Genomic DNA, 23,381 nt, shown 5'->3' with positions numbered 1-23,381 from the left:
GTTTTTTGAGTCATTTCGCATAAAAGAAGGTAGTACGAGTAGTAGTATTTTAATTTATTAAACATACAAAATACGTTATAAAAAAAAACAGAGGGGAGAGTGAAAGAAATAAAATCCAGAAGCAAGGAAGGAGAGAGGCTCACAACAAGCCCTAGCAATTTCCTCACTCACGCCGCTCTCCTATCACTTTGAGGTAACAACTCTTGCTTTATTATTTAATTCTAATTTAATTATACTAATTTATTCATCTTAACTGTTTAATTTCACTAATTCAATCATTCAAAACCCTAATTATGTGTACAATGATGTTAAACTAGGGTCAGTATACTTCAATTTATACTCTCTTTACTGCAGATTTATGTTCCACTAGCTTATCTTTGAATACCAATATAGTGTTAGTTTTCTCGAAAATTTCGTGTTTCTGGAATTAATGCTTGTTTATGTTTGCGGAGTATAGTTAGTGTTTTTCCGTTTTGATATGCGGTTAATATCAGAGTTACAGTGACGTGTATCCATTTCAATTGAATTCTTTTTTTTCGGTCCCAACATAATTAGGACAGTCGATTAAGGAATTTTTAAATTTCCGGTTCCGTGGGTATTAAGTTATCCAGGTTGTAGTGAGCAGCGAAGATGACTTTGCAGACTTTATTACATGTTTCTTTGCTTGCTATTTTTACTATTTGCGTGGGTGGTAGAGTTAGGTCGAATCGATATTAGTTACCTTATTAGCTGGCTGTGTTCAATTGAGAATAAGGTTAGAAACAATGGTCACACGTATGTGCCTGTAAAGAAATGAGTTTAGTACTTCATTGACTCGGCTGTTTGACTGGTCTTTACCTAGTCTTGTCTATGGACTTTTTGTTTGTGTTGCCTTTTGTTTTAGCTTTGTATATTTGCAAGTCGTCGGTAAATGTAGTAGTTGTTTAATGCAGATCATGAGACATGATATTGTTATAAGTGTTCTTGCTATCATTTTGTAATTCGTTATATGCAAAACACAAGTAATCATTCATGGCACATATATTTCTTTTTTTGAGTTTGTGGTCCAAATTTAACTGTCAAATTATCATTTTTGATAATACCACCTATTTTGGCAACACATTAATTGTTTTTTTTTGCAGAGAGTAAAGTTCCTTGATACGTGATGGATAATAGAGAAGGTTCGGACATTGATGATGACTTCAGTGAACTTTATAAGGAGTACACTGGACCACCAGTACTTAATAATACTCGTGCACAGGATGTTACAAAAGGAAATAAACGATCTCATGCTGGTTCCGATGAGGAGGAGGAAACTCGTGATCCCAATGCTGTCCCAACCGATTTTACTAGCCGAGAAGCTAAGGTTTGGGAGGCGAAGTCAAAAGCTACTGAACGTAACTGGAAGAAAAGGAAAGAAGAAGAAATGATTTGTAAGATATGTGGAGAATCGGGTCATTTCACTCAGGTAATTTTAGGTTAAGTGCATTCGGATCAGTTTTCGTTTTAATTATATGATATTCAACTACAGATTTTAAAGATAAAAGTCTCAACGAATGTTATAAGAAACTTATTATTTGTGATATTTTAATATGGGTTTCAGATGGCTGAATGCTTTAAATTTCTCCCTAATTATGTTGTCACGTGGTGTATGGGTCATTTATTTGTAGAGGGTGTCATTGCAATATCTACTTATAGTCAAGGTTATCGAGGCACTAAGTCGACCCTCGACGCCCGAGTACCTTCGTGAAGAGTAGTCGACAAGTCGCCCGACTAGTCATAAAAATTCGACAAAGTGTTCATCATCCATATAATTACTAGATTTAATATATAATATAATTGAACACGTTAGTTTTATAATTTAGATCAAAATTAATAGAATAATAAGTTCAAAATAAGCATGGCACATCACAATTATGGTTATGAAGGCCCCAAGTTGCGCTATGAGACTCTTGGGTGACCTAGCGTTGTTGCAAACACATTAAAATAGATTTTTGATTGGCATGATTTACATTGTAAGTTATCATTAACTGTTTTTAATTTTTTTAATTTTTAACTTTTAAGTCATTTGTATAATGTTAGTATCTGCACATTTTTGTCTTAATGTTTTTATAGGGTTGTCCATCTACTCTTGGAGCTAATCGCAAGTCTCAAGATTTCTTTGAACGAGTACCTGCAAGAGAACCACATGTAAAAGCTCTATTTTCACCGAAGGTCATTAATGGGATAGAAAAGGATACTGGCTGTAAAATAAAAGTAGAGGAGAAGTTTATTATCGTTAGTGGCAAAGATAGGTTGATCTTAGCCAAAGGTGTGGATGCTGTGCATAAAGTTAAAGAAGAGGGTAACAAAAAAGATGGTTCTAGTTCTCATGTGGCCAGATCCAAGTCGCCAGAGAGGAGTCCTGTTGGAACTCGGTTTACACGCTCTGATTCACAAAGGTCTAACAATAGTCCACAGACTACATCTCTGTTCCAACAGAGGTTTGGCAAACAAGAGAAGGTAGTGGAAGATGATGTCCGTGAGGATTTGAAAAGGTTATCAAGGTCTTCTCCGAAAGGTAGGGTCTGTGTAGGATATATGTACGGCATCCATGTAGACATGGTTATCCCATGCTTGTATTATAAGGTTTTTATAATCTCAACCGTGCTGTTTTGGCCACGCTTCTTCCTTTTAAATTGTATTCATTATTGTAATAACTTGGTTGTTGCTTATCATTTATTTGCAGCGAGAGGTAAGTTCTTAACTTCAAGCATTATGTGTTCGATTCGGAAGTAACTATATTGGGTATGTTTGATTTCAACGGGTTTCCTGCAAAGACAATATTTTACCAAAAGCAAATTCAGACTTGTTTTGTTTCTGATGGGGTTACAATAAATACACTAGATAGCATACCTAGTTAAAGCCGGCATCACTATTAGGCACTATGATTAGATGTGCTTAACACACTCTTCCTTTGGTGAAGCTTATGTTAATGATGGAGCTAGAGGTCGTTCAAGCCATTCAAAGTCTCCAGGGCATCCTCCATACAAAGGGGCTTCATATAAATCGTTTGATAATCATAGTCAGAACAGGGGAGGATACCAGACAGATGGGTGGGATACAGAGAGGCGTGGATCTGACATAAAATCTAGCAATAAGATGGATTATCCTTCGTTTCCCAGGACATTAGAAGAATTAGAATTGGAATATAATAGGGATGCAACGGATCTTAGTAGAATTCGTGACAAGGAAGAAGATGAAGAGAACTACAAGCATCGTGAGGTAGGAATTCTAATTCGTGATTCAGTTGGTGTTTTGACATGCCTTAAATATTTGGTTGACAGTTTATATGCACCACAACTTCGTTTGTATATAATTTCTCTCCTCAGACATCCAAGCATCAAGAAACAAACCAGGATATCGTAATTATTCAGGGGATGCGCAAAGCCAGATCTATTTATTTTTTAAGTTTTGTAAATCCTGTTTTAGCTAATTTTATTGTTGTACTATTTGCCTCGTCTCTATTATTCTAGGCGATTAGGGAGATGAGGGAGAGTCACACAAAGAGGATGGCTAATTTGAGGGAAATGCATGCTAAGCAATGGGAAGAGTTTCTTCACCTCAACACCCAAAGGAAGCAAGAAAGAGCACATGAGCAGTTATCCAATTCAAGGTATGGTGGTTACCGACAGCCTGGTTATTCTGAGTTTGATGGTTATGAGGCAAATTCTCAATATGGAGGGAATTTAGCACCGGAATCTAGAGGCAGGTATCAGAACTCTGTAGAAACATTCCCCCCTTCAAGGTCTCATGATGCTTATGGTGACTTCCAACGCCAGAGGCATGACGAGTTTGGAAAAGCATATAATCGATACTGAATCAGTACATTGGAGTTTAGGTGAGTTGCCTTCAAGCTATGGTACATGAATTGTTCTGGTATTTGTTCACCTTAAGCAGTAGGTATTTTTTTAGTCAAAATCATCCAGTTATTGGGTAACATCTGTGTTATTGGGACTAGTGATTAGGAAGAGGTTAAGACTGCATCGAGAAATTTCAGAATACCATATGCAAAATCACGATGCACTGTATCATAGAGTGATACCGCGCTTTAAATGAAGCAGGCTTTAGTTTATCTGTTTAGTGGTAATTAGCAGATATTATTTTATTTGTTTTCCAGATTTTATTTTTATAAAATGTTAAATATCTACTCCAAAAATTTTCAGGGTTCAACTCCTGGTCGGATACGAGTCATTGTTATAGGAGTGCCCTAATCTTAGGTAAGTATGTCAAGTAGTAACTATGATGTTAAGCTTAAGAAGCAGATGATGGGACTGATGTTGAATGTTACATTTTGGTAGTGTGCCTTTTGAACTCCGTGTTATTTTCTTTCCCTTTAGAACTTGATTGTTTTGAGCCACCACAAAAGACATGGTTTATGTTGCCTTAAAGTGCACATCTGTTGAATTGTTTCCGTTTTTATGTAATTCATCTTTTCATGTACAAATCTGGTCCTCGGATTCTCCATCGGAATCATAAGTTGACAACCGTTCTGCTTATACTCGGTCTGGATCCGCCAAGTAGTGGGCTTTGCCAGAATTGGCACTATCTTAAGGTCGTTCTGCCCCTTATTAAGTTTCAGTTTGAGGGGAAGCATTGAACATTGATCATTTGTCTGGGAATTCTTTTTTGTTAAAATTTTTATACATTGATTCGTTGATATTTGGTATTTAAAATGCAGGCAGGACTACAATTATTAATTATTATTATTGTTTACATTTTTTAGAGAGTGTCCGACACGCATTTTAAGGTGCATACAAAGTATAATTCTGTAATTAAAACATTCAACTTTTATTTAGAAAAATAAATTGTAAAAATAAGTTACGTAACTATATTTTTTATATACCTTAAAATACGTGTCATACATAATTGAAATGGATCGAGGGAGTATTACAATATTTATATTATCCAGTTGCTTCCTACGTGTGAAGATAAAGATGTGCAGTTGTTGACGCCCACGGTTTATCTAAAATATATTTTTGTAGTATATATGGATCCCCATGATCGTGTCAATAATTATACACTAATTATTAAAGAAATAACCTTGTAGTGCAATAAAATTATATTCTAAATCAGCAGCCACTTTTTGAAAAATTACTCTTTGCTTTTATATTATAAATGCTCAAGAATTATGAGCCATTCTTTAATCAAATACCTTCTCTTTTTTAAAAAGTGCTGGAAGGATTAATTTGATTATATATTATTGTTTTATGATAAGTAATCAAATTTTTGACAAGAAATATATGAATTGTGTTTTTTTAAGGCAATAAAAGCTAAAGAGTTTCACCTAGCAAAGAAAAATTAGAAATAAGACCCAGCGAAAAAATAAGGTTGAAGAGTTTCTTTGTTCTGCTCTCGGTTAAATGAGAGGAATAAATATAGGAGTTTCAGTAGAAATATATGAAGTTTAGCGTATGATGAGAAAAATAAAGACCGGACGTTGTATATTTTAATAATAAAAAACCCTGCAGTAAAGAGAAAATAGACAACAAGAGACAAATGATTGCATAGTTTTAACACATGGGAACTAAAGAAAAACCAGCTTGTCATCTTGTTTTGCTCGCCATTTCTATCAGCTTCACTTGCAATTTGTAAAATACTATATCCAAAGGTAATGACCAACCCGTGTTGCTTGAGATATAAGTTGTTCATTTGACGCCTTGGCTACTCCACACATACAAACACACACATATTTTTGGTTGTTGTTGTTGACTTGTATATGTATAGATAATAGATATCTCTGCTACCTTAGCAAGCTTCCCTTTATTCTTCCGGTTTGAACGATCACCTTGTTGAATACCCTGTTGGGGCTTCCCTTCCTCCCCCGACACCTGAAGATTTAGATGAGCCGGTTACTTAACATGATATCTTACCAACTGAGAACTGGTTTTTTCTTATGTAAAATCTCATTAGGGTAAGCTTCACTTTACCTTCTTTTTTTTATCATTTAAGTTTTTGTATGTGCCATTCTATTACTTGCTTTAATTTTGTATTCAGTTGGTTTATCATTAGTCTTTCTAGCATTCAGTTCTGCTTTCAGATTTATTTCACCTTTTTAGTTAACAAAATTTAAAAATAAAATGTTTAATGGAATTTTACCCCAGGATTATTAGACTTATTCATCTTATTAGTTCTTAGTTAGAGAAATTTTGATGTTAGAGTTTTATCCAATTTGATTTCTAGGCATTTTTAGGCATTTTTTTGTGTGTTATGATTGTAAGAGCATAGCAGCACTTACGTATAAGCCACTCTTCTTGTTTTCAGCGAAAAAGATAAATATCTCATACGGCACAACGTTCCCATAGCATCTGTCTTAATTACTACTTTTGGAATTGTGGGTGATTTTATCAGGATATAAGCATATGCAGCTAGAGCCTAGAAGTGTGCAGGAGAAGTTACTTTTGACAACATTTTTTTAGCTTTGGCGGGTTTTAACTTTAGCTAGGTTTATTTGATGTTGATTTGATTTGTATATCAGATAAACTTATCTTGTTTACATTGTAAAAAACCTTGGTGTTCTATCATTATTGATCTGGGAAAGGAGAAACCAAAGAAAATTAAATGGACCATAGTGCCTCAGAAGAAGGAGATCTTGAGAGTGGAGGAACAGGGAGCGAAGATGAGCTAAGTAGCGAAAGCATTAGGTACAACAAACCAGAAAGGAATGTTTTTGGTAGACTTAAGAGTGACTTTTTGGGTTTTGAGGGATATGATAAGGATGGGAATAGTTGGAGCAACTATTACAAGTCAGGAAGTTCTGGTGAGGTTTCCTATGGAACTAAAGATCTCTTAATAGACAAAGATCCAGAACAAGTCATAGAGCGGCTGCCTCTTTTGGAGAAGAAGCTTATGAAAGAGAAAAGGGAAAATTCTATTCAAAAGGCCTCCAAGCCCCCTAGACCTCCTAAAGGTCCAACACTCGATATCTTAGATTTGAAGTTGGTTACGGAAATTTCAGAGCTTTCCATGAAGAGGCGTGCAAGGATTAAACGCATCAAAGCACTTAAAAAAATGAAAGCCAAGATAGCATCATCATCATCTCCTTCATCATCAACATCATCATCGTTAACTTGCAGTCTAGCTGCGATCGTGGCAACCCTCTTCTTTTTAATTGTTATATTCTTTCAAGGTATAAATGTTATCTCTTGGAGTTCATACTACTTTTTATCTTTTCTTTTATATTAACGCCTGCTCGAATGTGCAGATAATAAGTGTATATATTTCTGACTATTAAGTAATATAATTTGTTGGGAGTAGATTGTCATATTTTCTAGTAATGCACTAATGGGTTTTACATTTAATAAGCAATAAATCCACTTACCTGATTCAGTTTCATGTTTATATTGAAACATGGTAGCAAAAGTTTATCTGTCTAGATGCTCAAGCTGCACTTGTAAGCTATGTGCCTATCTATAGATTATGTAGGTGTCATCTGAAGCTTACCGGTATACATTTGTGTTTATTTCTGTTGTTATACAATGTTTTACTTCCTAATTTTACGATTAGATATTATCGAATATACTCTACATTAATGTAGATAAACTTAGTGTGTGTATATATTGAAGGACTTTATCCGTTGAGGGAGCTAATAGCTCTGATTTCTTACATTGTTTTCTAATCTTTAATTATGCCAAGTATATATACTATTATCCATTTCAATTTTTCGGGAAGAAGTAAAAGTTTTAGTCTTTAAGATGTTTTAATTATCTGCCACATATCTTAACCAGGAAAGTTTTATCTAATCTTCACAAATTACCTTTCCAAGTGCAATTGATAAATGTAGTGTTCTTTTCTACCGTATATGCCTATAAATGTAAATGCGGTCCACTCAAATTTCTACCAATCACTTTGATCGACATTTTGACAGCATTCAACATCAATAAAATTCCTAACTGGGCAAAGCCAGCCGTCTTAGATAAACCAGGACGGATGAATTTGTTACATTGGCCCTATGTAATAATTGACAGAAGGATTACGTGATTTAGTTTTAAAGTTGTCTTCATCTTTTCCTCTCACAATTGTATGTTTTCTCACATGTTATAGACTGCTATTCACCATGAAGTCTACATGAACACCTGTACCTTTCAGATTCCTAATATTATTAGCAAAACAGTGTGATTACCATCCGATAGCCAAAGCGTTCTTGGCACTTCTCATTAGGAGAGTCGAGAAATGCTCTTGTGCATGAGGTATTAGGTCCTAAAATTATTAGAGCAGCTGCTTTTTTTTCCTTTCCAGAAATCAATACACTAAATGTCCTTCATGTTTATGTTGTAGGCTTTTTATCAAAGAACAGTTCAAGTACAAACTTTAAGGGATCTCCTGAGCCAGCTGCAGCAGCACAAGACCAGATTTCAGTCCGCTTATTCAACAGCACCACTGTAAGTGAGGGCAATGCATCGAGTTCTATATTTTCCAAGTCTGTCTTATTCCCTTGTTTTTTTGGCTTTTTTCACTATGTTCTGTACTTCTTGCCAACTGTGACAACGGCCATCAAGACATTTGATTTGCACAGTGACGAAAGTTTAACCCTTTCTGGAGGACATTGTGATCCGCTAATTGTTAATATTAGTCACTGTATTTAGTGAAACACTAAAACTTCATACGTAACTCCTTTTACAAAAATAGGCTCAATTTACTTGTGAAATTGATTACAGATCCCTGAAATCTGAAATTGGTAATTTCATTGTAGTTTTAAGTAAAACAAAAATTTGCTGCCAAAGTTTTTTGAGGTAGATGCTGCAATTAAACTGTTCACACACACACACATACGAATACATGTTACTTGAAGTAGATAATCTGTAATTAATTACTATTTAAGCAAATTAGAGACGATAAATGAATGAATTTTACTGTTAATATAAAATGTACTGAGGTATCAATAGTTTAGATGGACTCATTCTTGTATGCTTGTCTAACCGGCCTTTCCCTTGGGGCCTCAAAAGATTTTATTGCATCCATCAGGCATGTCTCTGCAGTTCATGTCTAGGCAATATCTGAAAATACTGATATGGATTTCAGACCATATGAAAAAGCTGGCGGAGCTTCTGGATAGTTCGTCATATGTGAAGTGATAAAACCTGGTGAGACAAATTCAGTCTAATGTGCTCTACCTTTTGAGTTCAATCGAGATTCTTCAATGACATTCTTCTCATTGTATATCACATGGATAACCTACTGGCAATTGGGAGAACAAATTGAGTTTTCAATCCTTGTACAGTTAGTTCATTGCAATAATAGTTAGTTCATAGCAATAACACAAATCCTTATTTGTTTTTCTAATTGATTAATGTGAACCACCTCAAATATATTGTAAGAAAGCTTTGCTTTGGTCAAATTTCAAATGCGGATCTTTGTATGGCACTTTGTTTAGTGCTTATTTACAAATCTCTACACTAGCTCACCGAAGACATTCTCGTTATGCATTGGATTATACAATTGTGTGTGCATTCCAATTGTTTAGCTAATTCTCTAGTTGCAAGGAGATTATTTGGTGTGAGAATAATGAAATTAAAACTATGCTGTGAGCATTTAAGCAAAATGTTAAATACCTTTCACCATCCATGTTTGAACAAATGAAAGATAGAATTCATCTTTCTGGATAACAAAACGACACATGTTTCTTCATCCAATTCATTGCCCTTCACAAGCTTTATTATATATTTGTTTGATACCCTTTCTATGTACCAATGAGTGTTGATTTATGTCTCGTGATAAATTTTAATGCAGCAGCACATGTAAGTTGGACCACCCACTATATGCATTCAAACACCTTATAATCTTTTCTACTGTCTTGAATGAACAAAAATTTGTCTAAAATTATGCAAGATTGCTCGTTAAATATGTGTGAATAATATCCTTGACTAGTTTTATAGCTTCCCAGTGTCTTGCTGAATCTGCTAATTAGTTGCATGCTTCCATCAATATTTCACTATTTCTTACTATCCCAGTGCAGCTAAATGCAGAGAGTAAAAACCATTCAATCAATCCACAACGTGTCTATGTAGATTCATATACAGATGAGCATACACTCTCTCTCTCTCTCTCTCTCTCTCTCTCTCTCTCTCTCCCTCCCTCCCTCCCTCCCTCCCTCGCTCCCTCCCTCCCTCCCTCCCTCCCTCGCTCCCTCTATCTATCTATTTTTTTTCACAATTTTAGAGTCAAACTTGAAAAATTAAGATCTAGTGTGATTCCTTCCCGTGAACTTTAAATTATGAGCACCAATTTTTTCTGAAAAAGGTCGCTGCAGTTGGTAGTTTGAGTAGATAAAGTAGATATAAAGGTGTACACTTGCTACATGCAATAATGGCAAATAGCAAGGAAATAACAAGTACTGAGGTTGATATCTCTATTACCACAAGTGCTTTACCACGGCTGTCTATTTGTAGATTTTCATACATACACTCATGCAAGATGAAGTAATAACTTTTTTTAGCTGTTGACTCTATATTCTGTAATCCTTTGCCTTACTCCTGAGTCCCGTGAAGGCCGTCTTACATTGATGAATGAATTAGTTATGCCATAATGCAATATATTTCATGGGCTCGGGGAAAGATGATTGTTGCAACATACATCTGTGTTGATGAGCAGTTTAACATCAAAATCTGTAATTTTGACTTGAATATACAAGAAGAGTGAATAATCCCAGTGTTACTCCCTGCCATTGACAATAAAAAGTGTGTTGCAACAATCGAACCCGAACCCATAGTATCATATAGGTATTGTTAGAATATTAACATAGATCTTGAAAATGATCTTCCTCTAACACGTTAAGGTTTTAGAATCATGGATTTGTGTGAGTTATAAATTCATGCATATCTTGTAGTAGCTGTAAAGTAGGAGCAATATTGATATTTTTGTTAATAATTGTGAACGATAACCTTTCATGTGGTATGTTCTGGTACAGCAGATGACCTTTTTGACAAGAAAAAACAGTACTTGGAATTTGTAGGTGGTGTTTAAAATGAAGGCTGAAACTGCTGTGTGTTTGTCTGGGGACTTTATTGTGCCTTGGTTTAGTTAGAGCTGCTTTCCTCTGTTTTTTCAGGGTCTTAAGTTTGATTGGCTCCACATTCCATCCTCGTTTTATCACTATTAGGGAATAAAAAGATTTTTTTTGTCGATATGTTCCATTACCTGGACTTGACACTAGATATTCTGACTGCATCTATCACTAAAAAATCATACTAACATATTACTGCAGTAAAAAAGTGCTGAAAGGTACAAAGATATATTCGCAAGAATGCAATTGGAGATATAAGAAATTTTACATTCACCATAGCTGACCTTATGGTATATGCATAAACGTCATGAGCACGAAAGAATGCACATTTTATGTACAACATTTTTGTTATATGCATAAACACACTGAGCACAAACAAATGCGGAAATACTAGTATTATTCTTATTTGGGCTTGATCTCGTAATTTCATCCATTATATCCTGTTGCTGTCATATTCGGAGTAAATAATTACTAGCCCTTTTCTCTCCCTTATTTATTCTTAATAGCAGAAGTTAGATGAACGAGTTATTGGGTTAGCAGTGAGTTTGTCCCTCTCCCTATGTGACAGATATTGTTGTAAAACGTTTCTAAAAGTTAAGCGACTGGCAAAATATTTCAAATTAAATTTTCATATTAGAAGTCACATCTGTGCTGTTGAAGCTTTCTCAAATGTCAAACTAGTCACATAATGAGCCGGTTAAATATGCAGTAGCTTGTTTTAAATGTACAAAACTTTATTGATGCAAGTAGAATATGTTTAATGTCCTAACTCGTGTCTCTAAGTCTCACATTAATCTTTGTTAGCGGGTCTGCAAAAACTGTTCAAATATGTACATCAGTGCCTGTACTTTTGTCACTGGGACATCAAATTGCATCTGTGTAGTACATATAGAGCATTGCTAATCATATGTTCTCCAGATATTAGGATCCAGACCTCCTCTACTTTCGGTCCTAATATGGTTTTTTCTAAATCATTTTCTTTCCTAAAATTTGTTCTTGTTCTGTTTCGAGTTCTTCCCAAACATTATAACAGACATAAGGTGGTTCAGATTAGTAACTCCAGTGATGCACATGTTGAATCTTTTTCCCAATTTAAGCTTCGATATTCCAACTTTTATGAAACTACTTTGATCTTCAATGTAGAAGGAACTCTGTTGAAGTCTTCTTCGTACTTTCCATACTTTATGTTAGTGGCTTTTGAAGCTGGTAGCATTATCAGAGCTTTGCTTCTTTTGCTGTTATACCCTTTTCTTTGTTTGATTAGTGAGGAATTGTCGTTGAAAATTATGGTTTTGGTTTGTTTCCTGGGAATAAAGAGAGGAGGCTTTAGAATTGGAAGCTCGGTTTTGCCAAAGTATTTCATGGAGGATGTTAGTGCTGAAAGTTTTGAGGCTCTGAGAATGGCAAAGAAGAAAGTTGGTGTTAGTGAGTTGCCTCAAGTGATGGTTGAGAGTTTTTTGAAAGATTATATGGAGGTTGATGTTGTAGTTGGAAGAGAGCTAAAAGTAATTTGCGGATATTATGTTGGCTTATATGTAAACCAAAAGATGAGTGCAAGTGATCATCATTTAGAGGCGAAATTGTGCAAGGATGCTGCAAAACTCTCCAGTAATGTAATTGGATTAAGTAACCTCAACAGTTCAACTCAAGATCAGTTGTTCTCATGTTGCAAGGTAAGTTTATCTTACATATGCATGCAAAGTTCCTCTTGAAGTATATTTTGAACCGGGGAACGCAACATATGAACTTGTTTCTGTTTCTGTAACAGGAGATTTACATGGTGAGTGAAGGGGAGAAGCTAAACTGGAGTAGTCTTCCAAGAGACAAATATCCAAAGCCACTTATATTCCATGATGGTCGATTGGCTTTTAGACCAACCCCATTAGCCATGTTAGCCATGTTCATGTGGTTTCCTCTGGCTCTACTACTTTCTGTCTTCAGAATCACAATTGCCATATTGTTACCATTCAACATATCCCTTCCAATTCTATATTTCTCAGGAATTAAACTCAGGCTTCTGAATTCCAACAACGTAAACAATGCTGATAATAATATTAGCCCAAAAGGACTTTTATTTGTATGTAATCATAGGACATTACTGGACCCCTTGTTTCTTTCTTTCGGCCTAAAGAAACCTGTTGCTGCAGTCACATACAGCTTAAGCAGACTGTCCGAGATTATATCACCGATCAGAACCGTCCGATTGACACGAGACCGAGATCAGGACAGCAAGATGATGGGAGAGTTGTTGAATCACGGGGACTTGGTTGTCTGTCCTGAAGGAACAACTTGTAGGGAACCTTATATACTGAGGTTAAGTCCTTTATTTACGGAATTAAGTGACAATATCGTGCCTGTGGGAATGGACTCTCGTGTGACCATGTTTCATGGCACAACTGCTGGTGGATCAAAGTGTTTAGACCCGTTTTTCTTTATGATGAATCCCAACCCGAGCTACAGAGTCCACTTTCTCAACCGAGTGCGCGGTGCCTCGGTGTGCAAGGATGGTGAAAAATCAAGATTTGAAGTTGCAAATGTTGTACAAAGTGAGCTGGCTAAGGCATTGGGGTTTGGATGCACTATGCTTACAAGAAAGGACAAGTATTTGAGCTTGGCTGGCAATGAAGGAATTGTCTCTGCTTGAAAGAGATACAGTTGATGTATGTGTTATGATTTCAAAATGTTTATTCATTTGTGTTGCCTTTTGACTCAAGTTGTTATTTCTATTAGAAATGAAACTCTTCATGTGCATGCTTGGTTCCTCCATTTGTATTTGGAAAAAAAGAGAAGAATTAATTCATTCCTCATGCAAGCAAGTAATTTATTATGGAGAAGAGATGACAAATATGTTTTTGACAGAAATTAATGATAAATGGTTGCTGTAAAAAGTTTATCAAAGCTTTATTCAGAAAAGGATCACGGTTGTTCAAACGGATCATATACCATTCAATAAAAGAAGCAACAACAAAACTACATATTTTTTGGAGAAGTTTCATACAAAATTTGGTTTTCCAGATAGAAGAATGTAACTAGAATTCACTTACATACTCATGAAGTTGTCAGAATCATTACTTTATATAGTTGTTCAATTCTCATATTGAGTGGCAGAACGATGTACGTTAGTATAGCGTACGACATGATTATGAAAAGTTTATTCTTCACGACTGCTGAATTATTGTAAATTATGTAGTATTACTTACTGTGGAGGGGGGTGCTGTATTATCATTGCATTCAACTAATTTGCCCTGCCTTGTTAAATCTGTTGCTGGTCTTAAAGCAAATCCAATAATGTCTTAAATATAATATAAAATATTATGTCCTAGTAACTTAAGACATATTTATCTTATTTTAACTCAAATAATGTGTTTTATTCTCATTATATAATTAATATTTTATTCTTAAAAATTTATGTTCATTATTAAAGTACAATATATAGTCAAGAGAGAAAGAGAGTGTACAATAATATATAATAAAATATAAATATGACAATGAGAGAAGTGACTTAAAAATAAGATACTGAAGAAATTGTCGTAGTGATATAAGGCATCACTAGAATATTGTTGGAACTACTTTTTTTGGCAAATGCCCTAAATTTTAATTTAGGACATCATATAAGGCAACTGTTGGACTTGCTCTTAACACACTCAAATTCATCCGTATACTTTCATGTTCGTGTATCAAATATGTTAAACCAAACCCGTTATTTTCGTATCGTGTATGAAATTACCGGCTCTAGGTGGCATGAGATACCAACTTGGATTGTGAAACATTGGCATCCGTAGGGTACCAATTTCATATGTAGTGTTAACGGTGGATAAATTATTATGTTAATCTCATTTGTGCTCCCAATATTGAATAAATTATTATATTTCTAATTGATTTCTATTATATATATATATATATTGTTATTTTAGTGAAATTGGTTGGCATCAACCTTTAGAGTGTTTTGAGAAAAATGACTGTCAAAATTGATGTGAAATAGAGAGATAATTAAAAATAATATTTTTGAGTATGTGGCAAAATTTGGCGCCCCTTCAAAGAATGCCAACATGCTCTAACTCGTTTGTTTTAAGATCCTTTTATTGTTAGTTTGCTTGCCTTTTACTTGTTATATTTCTATTTTGGTCAAATGTGCTTCTTGTTGTTTTATCCCTATGGGCTTTTGTCACTTTTTGTCTGGCCGTTTCAGAAGATAGCAAATGACATTTCATGCGACAACTATGTATGAAATTACCCGTAAAATTTTGGAGCTCCTGCAAAAATTTGAATCTCCATCGGGGCAGAGGGTTAAATTGATGAAGTTCTCGATTTTCTTTAGCTCAAATGTCATTTAGTATAACAAAGTTATCATGTGTCGACTGCTTCAAATGGAAGCAGCGGGGAAGAAGGAAGAAGTACTTATCTAGGGTTGCCAAACACAATGGAGAGAAATAAGGCAAGAGTATTTGGGTTTTTTTGAAAGATAAAAGTGACTAATTGAATTCAAAACTGGGATGGCAGAGTAGTGCCACATAGAGGCAGTGACAGAAGCAGACTCGAAATTTAGCATGGGGCCGGTTTTAGATTATAGATTCAAAAAAATTAAAATTTAAAAAATTTAATAAAAAAAACGCCTAAATATAGAAATTTCTAAATTTAACTATTGTCAATTTATTATCAACAATAAAATTTACTAGATTAATAAAATTATCAACAATAAAATTTACTATATTAATAGAATTATAAAGAAGAATGATAAAAGTTGGGAAAAAGGAAAAACTTATCTAATAAAAATTCAACAAAAGTTGAAAAGTGGTGAATATATTTGCAAACATGCTCTTCAACCAGCTGATATGTAGGTACATGTGATATTTTTTAAGCTTTTTAAAACTATTTTGGATATGGTGAACAAAGCAGTTTAACTTGTATAGATATATTGTTTAAAAAGAATTAATAAACATGCACATAAACACAGTATCTTTATAACTCACTTAATTTTATATTAAAATCAAGTATGTCTTGCTACAAATTTCTGGGTTCTTTGTTGATAAAGAACTCAACTTATTTCTTGAGAGAGTTACAAGAAATTCTAGATCTGTTTGTTACATCTAAAAACAAAGGACCAATGTTTACTTTATAGATCAGTAAACACAAGTTTTACACAACATGTAATAGCATGTACTAAACCCTACTTGAAGTTATCTAAAATTTTCCATTTCTGGCTTAGTATATTTTTGCAAATCGTGCATGTCTGTGAGTTTCCTTTGTCAGTTAATCTTGACCTTTAATCTTGTACTCTTCAAGCTGCTTTTGTAGACTTTTCAAATCGGTGATTGATTTATTTGTTGATTGATAATCTTGGATCTTTAACTAGACTGCATTCTGTACTTGAGGTTTATATCGGGATCTCCAGTTTGAACTATAGAGAACTGACATCTCGATAAGTATAATGGCTTATCGAGATCTCTTAGTTCTCTATAAGTGTTATGACTTGTCAAGATCTCTGAGTTCTCTATAAGTGAATTTGGCTTGTCGAGATCTCCAAATTTCTGCATGTAGAATTGACTTGTCGATATCTCTGAGATCTCTATAGGCATTTTGACTTGTCGATATCTCTGAGATCTCTAATGATAAAATTGACTTGTTGATATTTCCAATCTTCATATCTTCATTTTGCCTTGTCGATATCTCTGAGTTCTCGAATGCAGGGATGACTTGTCGATATCTCCAATCTTTATATTTTCATTTAGATTGTCGATATCTCTGAGACTTCTCTATAAGCTATTTTGGACTTCTTGATAAGTCATTCTGGAGTTCTCAAATGACTTCTCTATATGACTTGATATGTGACTTGATATGTATTGACTTAGAATATTTTTCCTAAAATAGATTTATTCAACTCTAAGTTTCTTCACAATTTCTCTGAGACATGATCTTCTTGATCTTCTTCCAGAGTTTATTCTTAGACTTGAGACTGTTTACAGAAAAATACTCCATTATAATCTTTGATATTTTTACAGACTCGAGTAATACAGTACAAAATATAAATTTAGATTATCATACGACTAATTCTTAGGGTTGTCAATTTGACTTAATCTTGTTATAGTATATGCATGTCTTGTACAACAGTACATTTAACTGAATATTGATACTGCAATATGTCATATTGGAAATTTAGGGGGCCAAGGCTCCTTCTGGACCCCGGTCTCCGTCTCTGCATGGAGGGAAAGTAGTTCTTATCTAATCGGTAGGTAAAAATTTACCCTGAGATTCTAAGACCAAACCTTGCAAATACGGTTCTCACTTTGAAAAAATTGGGCATAGACGATTTGGTACACTTTGATTTTATGGACCCTCCTGCCCCTGAGACACTTATGCGTGCATTAGAGGTTTTAAATTACTTGGGAGCTTTGGATGATGAAGGAAATCTGACCAGGCTACTTGGAAAGCTGGGCGCTTCAGGTGAACCTCCCTCTCCAGCTTGAGGGGGAGTATTAAGGGGGCAATCTACAATTTATCCTTACTGATAAAACAAAAGTTGTTAGTACTACTACTGTTAGGGACAAAAGTTGTTAGTACTGCTGCTGATAGGGCTCATCTAGTAATTTTATATTTTGTTATTTAAGGACATGGTGTGTACTCATTTTAGATCTCAAGATGATAACTTTCTATATGAAATGAATGCTACTTTTCAATAATCATTCCTCTATCACTTTCTCCCTTTAGTATCATTCTCATTCCTGTTTTGCACACACCAGCACACACCAGCACACACTTTAATCCTTATGGTATGAATGTATACAGATCAAGGATCTGTTTCTTATCTAGATAGTTGTGCACATTAATTTTCTCTTGGTGCTCTCTTGTGTTTCGTTTGCACATGGATGAAATATGTTGATTGATATTGCTCCCCACTACTATGAACTTGAAAACTCCCCCCCATGCGAAGCAAGACGCGTTCTTGATAAGTTATACAAAAAAAAGCACGAGAGGAGGAGGATAGCAAGACCAAAAAGTAGATAGCGTCAATGGCCTTCATTTTGTTTGAGCCGTTTATTTGGCCATTAGCATCTGTTTATGATATTGATTATTGTTTGGAGCATGGACTAGTTAGCTCGTGACAGCTATAAACTTTATGAAGAATTGTGGAAAACTTGCAGAAGTTCTAAAGTATTATTTAATTAGTTAAGTGACGGTAATTAGAGTTGTGTATTCTATTTATATATACTGCCCATGTGGTATCTATTAGGGGTGTACGCGGTTCGGATCGGATCAGTTTTGGGATAAAAATCGAACCAAACCGTGAAGCGCGGTTTTAGAAAATTATCATCCATAACCGCATTTACGGTTGCGGTTAATCGCGTCAATTGCGGTTGCGAATTTACGGTTATTGCAGATCGGTTTGCTGTTCAACCACTTATTTTAAAATAATTAATAATTTGTAAAAATATAAATTCAGAATATTTATAAGTTCAAGTTTAAGTTACGTGATAAATTTACATTCAAATATAAAATACAAACTAATGCTTTGTGTGGAGCAATGATATTAAAAATATAAAAAAATATGGAGGTGAGAGAAAAGAAAAAAGAAAAGGATAAAAATAAAATTACATGATGATTACATTTTCCATTTATTTTGGTTATATATCTTATAATGATTGTGAATCTTATGAACGAAGTCTTAACCATAACCTAAGATTAGTTAATAAATGTGTATACTTATTAATTTATATGATATCAACTACTATTTTGGAAATATATTTTATTATAAATATATGTTGCGGTTGTGGTTGCGATTTTGCGATTTTCAAGAATTTAAACCGCATCCAGAGTGCGAATGGGCGGTTTTTAAAATTTAAATTCACAACCAACCTGCGTTTTACGAATATCCGCAAAATGTCGTTCGGTTGTAAGCGATTGAATGCGATTGAGCGGTACACCCCTAATATCTATGGTCCGTGTTTCATCTATCTTGTCTCTCTTTTAATTTGATATAAGATGTGCACTTTTGAGGATATTGCTAGAATTTTATTATTTATAGTTGGAAGAAATAAATAATTATATTAATAAACATGTTTAGTTTTTGTTTCCATGCTTGTATATCTTATTTAAGTGCATGATTAAATTAACATTATAAGTCACAGTCTCAGTTCTTGTATTGGGTTATTAAGCTATACAGACAAATTATTTACCGGATGAAATAAAAGCAAGAAGATCTTCTTTGGTTGATAAATCGGGGTTTTCTATTTTCTTTCGTGCTTTGGTAATCACTTGTTATATATATTTATCCAATTGTTTAGAAGTTCTTATTCAATTTTAATAAATTTTGGTCTCAATGTTCTTTTATGATTCTTCTTGATGTGTATAGATGGATTGATGATATGTTAAACTCGTCGATACCTCGAATTTTTTTTTGCAACTCCTAAATGAAAATTGTGTAGTACTTGTCCGTATCTAAATTCTTGCTTTGCGTAGTACTTGGCTGTGAGTCTGTCGCTGTGAGAGCTATCATAACTCACAAGTCATAACACAACCCAGACTAGACTTTAGAGTTGACAATAGAATTATTAATTACGAAATACTTTTTAAATAATACACTTTATTACTAAAAACCAATATATTAAACTCTTTTTTTTGAACAGAAGGAAAGATTCATTAATCAGAAAATTCAGAAGGAACCATCTCCACCAACAAGTCTGGAGGAGACATGAAAACATTATAACAATCTAGCAAGCATGTGACTCTAGCCATCCAATGAGACCCTTGTTTGCTTGATTTTTAACATTATTGATAGAAAAATTCGCTTGGTTTGCCATCAGCTCTTTGCACCATCAATAATATGCCCAACTTCTACTTAATAGTTCTCCTCAGAATTTAGAGCATGGACCACAAGTTGTGCATCAATTTCGATCACAACTCGCTGTCATTCGTAACTATACAACCAGTTAACAGCTTCACACACTCCTCCGGCTTTCGCTTCCATAACAGAGATTCGACCTGACAACTTCATATTCTTCGCCATTCTAAACTGGCCTTTATCATCTCGAACAATCATTCCCACCGAGAAGAAATCTTCACCTCTGGACAAAGCAGCATCCACATTCAACTTAAGGTAACCTATGACTGGAGGTTGCCATCTCACTTGGTGTTCCCTATTTAGATTCGGCTGATCATTACTACCCGTGTCTTTACTCTTGTTTACTTCCTGTCATTCAAGTATCTGCTTCATGCACATGTCAACAGTAATTGGTCGCAGTTATGTTTTTATCCTCCCATACTTTTTTGTTCCTCACAAACCATATACTAGACAACATAGAAGTTGTAGTTTGAATCACATGAGCACTTCCTTTGCAGATTAAATCCAGAAGCCAAACTGAATCGTCTTCTATATCTTGCAGTCTGATATTCACCCCCATAACTTTCCAACATTCTATAACATAAGGACATTCACAAAATAAGTGCCTTAAATGTTCTATATCAGTACCATACATTGGGCACATGATTGTGGTATTTACACATTTGCTTCCGAAGAGCTTTCTCGCCGGGATATTATTTTTACAAAATCTCCACAAAAACTCTGTACTTATGAGGTATTTGCAAGTTCCACAATATGTTCCAGCCTTGAGAAGAATTCATATTCACATTAACATTATTCTGATGAGACCAAAATTTATACCCTGTCTTGACAGTGTATATTCCCTTGCTTGAGCCTGACCACACAATTCTATCTTTAACATCCCTTTGAGGAATTCTCGTTCGAAGAATTAATTTGCTATCATCATTGTGAAAATCATGTTCCACATTATGCACATCCCGGGCTTTGCTATTAGGATGGAAATAGAAGCATACCTTCTCATTTCTGATGACATTCAAATGACTATCCTCTACACGAAACCCCACCTTACCTTGAAGCCATGGATCTTTAAAAATATTTATCTATTTACCATCGCCTAAGACCCATCTAAACCCTCCTTTCAGTTTCTCCTTGACTTCCCATATTCCTGACCAAATAAAACTTGAATCACGTCCCTTATCAGATTGCAAAATGTGACTATCCGGAAAATAGCGAGCTTTGAATATTCTAGTTACTAGCAATTCTGGTTTTTGACAAAAGTTCTAGACATGTTTTCCCAAAAGTTCTATGTTGATCCCGTGTAAGTCACGAAATCCCAACCCATCTTGACATTTAGGCACTGCCATTTTACTCCAACTCATCCACCTTATACCTCCAGTGTTTTTTTTGCTCGACTTTCACCAATACCCATTCATGAGTTTTTCTATTTTTATACACAATGTTTGTGGAATCAAGAAATATAACATGCTATATGAAGGGATTGTTTGTGCGACATTCTTAACTATAACTGTTTTACCTGCTTTGGATAGAGTTTGGTTAATCCAGTCTTGGACTTTTTTCCATACTCGTTCTTTAACAAACCCAGACACCGCTTTTTTAGACCTCCCAATCAATGAAGAAAGGCCTAGATACTTACCATTCCCCAGGTTATTCTGTACCTCTAGAATATCTTTGATTATTTGTTGTCTATCCCTCCTGACATTAGCATTGAAGAAGATACCAGACTTATGGTAGTTAACCACTTGTCCAGATTTACCGCCATAGTCATTCAACAAGCTTTTGATTGTCTGAGCTTTATTTTCATTGGCTTTGAAAAATAAAATATTGTCATCCATAAAAAGAAGATGGGTTACCTGTGGTGCATTAGAGCAGATTTTACAGCCATTAATCAAACCCTCATTAGCTGCATTCGATAGACCATCCACACAAAAAAAGAAATAAATATGGTGACTACGGGTCTCCTTGTCTTAACCCCCATTTTGGTGTAATTGGTCCAACATCACTACCATTGAAAGCTACCTTTTAACTCACTGACGTAACGCAGAGCATGATCTAATCTATCCACTTGTTACTAAATCCCATTGCTTTCATTCTCCCTTTCAAATAACTCCAATCGACACAGTCATAAGCTTTTGAAATGTCCAGCTTTAGAGTTACCTCACCTTCTTTCCCTTTATTCTTCATTTTCATATTGTATAGAGACTCGAATGCCACTAACACATTATCATAAATTCCTCTTTCAGGCACGAACGCTAATTGATTTTCAGAAATCAATCCAGGAAGAATGCTTTTGAGATGATTCGCCAGGACTTTTGCCAAAATCTTATATAGAACGTTACAAAGGGCTATTGGCCGTAGGTCACTCATACGATCTGCGTTTTCCTTTTTCGGTATGAGTACTAAGATCGTATCATTTAATCTTTCTGTAAATGAGCAATCAACCATCCAAGTCTTACAACAATGGAAAATTTCCTCTCCAATCAAATCCCAAAAACGCTGAAAAAAAGCCGGGCTAAATCCGTCAGGGCTGCACTCTTATCCGGGTGCATCTGTTTTACTGCTGTAGTAAATTCCACAAAGTTTATTTCTTCTGTGAGCTTCATGTTCTGATCTTCGTTTACAACTCGTCCCCCATTATCAACCACTTGATCCAACCCGCCACCTCCATCTTCAAATACCCCTTTGAAGTAATCTAGCGCCACAATACGCATATCCTCCTGGGTAGCCACCAAAACACCCTGATCATTATAGAGATGTGTAATGTGATTAAGTTTCCTTCTTTTTGACGCATCAGCATGAAAAAACTTCGAATTAGTATCTCCATCAGTTAGCCAAAATGCATCCGCTCTCTGTTTCCAGTATAGTTCCTCATGAATTAATAAGTCCTCAAGGTTTTTCCTTTCCTCAAAATACAAACTGACTCCCTCCTCATCACTTCTGTTAACCAGTCCCTCAATAACTTGTGTTTGCTTTTTAACTTTTTCTCGAAATTTATGAAAGAAATTCCGACTTCACTTAGCCATAAACGAAGAAACAGATTTGAGCTTTGGAAGAAGTTGAATCTCAGGAATCTCTTTCCAAACCTTTGTTACTTCCTCTTTAAACGATTTCCCTTGTAACCACGTATTCTCAAATTTAAATCTAAATTGCTTCCTTGAAAAATCCACATTAACAGGTTTAAGAATAATTGGGTCATGATCAAATTTAATAGTATAAGTTATAATTAACTTACATAAGGGAAATTTCCTCCACCAATAATTATTAACAAATGCCCTATCAAGCCTCTCCCTGACCCAATTTTCAGTACCCTTACTTTTCTCCCACGTAAACTCCCCTCCCTTCAAATTCAGCTCTATCAGCCCACACTCTTCAATAGTTGCTTTGAACCCTTCTAACAAACTTTGATGATGCGGATGCTGACCTGATTTATCCGAAGCAAACAATGTCATTAAAGTCCCCAAATATGCACCAAGGGATGTTGTCGTTCTTGACCAAGGTTTTGATAAAATTCCACGACCCTTGTCTTCA

The 23,381-nt window shown here is 34.9% G+C and overlaps 3 protein-coding genes across 7 annotated transcripts; all 3 read left to right on the top strand.

Moving 5' to 3' along the window:
* Nucleotides 1-70: 70 nt before the first annotated feature.
* On the top strand, nucleotides 71-4,694 carry LOC141683960 (uncharacterized). Its single transcript, XM_074488774.1, has 6 exons — nucleotides 71-193; nucleotides 1,122-1,447; nucleotides 2,095-2,539; nucleotides 2,945-3,243; nucleotides 3,495-3,859; nucleotides 4,185-4,694. The coding sequence occupies exons 2-5, from the start codon at nucleotides 1,145-1,147 to the stop codon at nucleotides 3,837-3,839; spliced, it is 1,392 nt and encodes a 463-aa protein (XP_074344875.1). The 5' UTR covers nucleotides 71-193; nucleotides 1,122-1,144; the 3' UTR covers nucleotides 3,840-3,859; nucleotides 4,185-4,694.
* A 625-nt stretch (nucleotides 4,695-5,319) lies between these two features.
* On the top strand, nucleotides 5,320-9,421 carry LOC141683256 (uncharacterized). Of its 5 annotated transcripts, none has more exons than XM_074487954.1 (4): nucleotides 5,326-5,932; nucleotides 6,283-7,147; nucleotides 8,296-8,399; nucleotides 8,964-9,421. In XM_074487954.1, exons 2-4 carry the CDS (start codon nucleotides 6,580-6,582, stop codon nucleotides 9,090-9,092), a joined length of 801 nt encoding a protein of 266 aa, XP_074344055.1. In that variant the 5' UTR covers nucleotides 5,326-5,932; nucleotides 6,283-6,579; the 3' UTR covers nucleotides 9,093-9,421. The 5 variants fall into 5 exon arrangements, with proteins under 5 accessions (XP_074344054.1, XP_074344053.1, XP_074344055.1 ...); XM_074487955.1 differs by having other exon boundaries at nucleotides 5,329-5,932; nucleotides 8,983-9,421; XM_074487956.1 differs by having other exon boundaries at nucleotides 5,341-5,932; nucleotides 9,040-9,421.
* Nucleotides 9,422-10,138: 717 nt separating this feature from the next.
* LOC141683255 (putative glycerol-3-phosphate acyltransferase 3) lies at nucleotides 10,139-13,820 on the top strand. Its single transcript, XM_074487951.1, has 2 exons — nucleotides 10,139-12,693; nucleotides 12,789-13,820. Exons 1-2 carry the CDS (start codon nucleotides 11,977-11,979, stop codon nucleotides 13,662-13,664), a joined length of 1,593 nt encoding a protein of 530 aa, XP_074344052.1. The 5' UTR covers nucleotides 10,139-11,976; the 3' UTR covers nucleotides 13,665-13,820.
* Nucleotides 13,821-23,381: the final 9,561 nt, after the last annotated feature.

The sequence above is a fragment of the Apium graveolens genome, chromosome 9 (genome assembly GCF_009905375.1).
Source record: "Apium graveolens cultivar Ventura chromosome 9, ASM990537v1, whole genome shotgun sequence".
NCBI classification, from domain to species: Eukaryota; Viridiplantae; Streptophyta; class Magnoliopsida; order Apiales; family Apiaceae; genus Apium; species Apium graveolens.
Note: the sequence above shows the minus strand (reverse complement) of the source record. Positions and strands in the feature narration are given on the sequence as shown.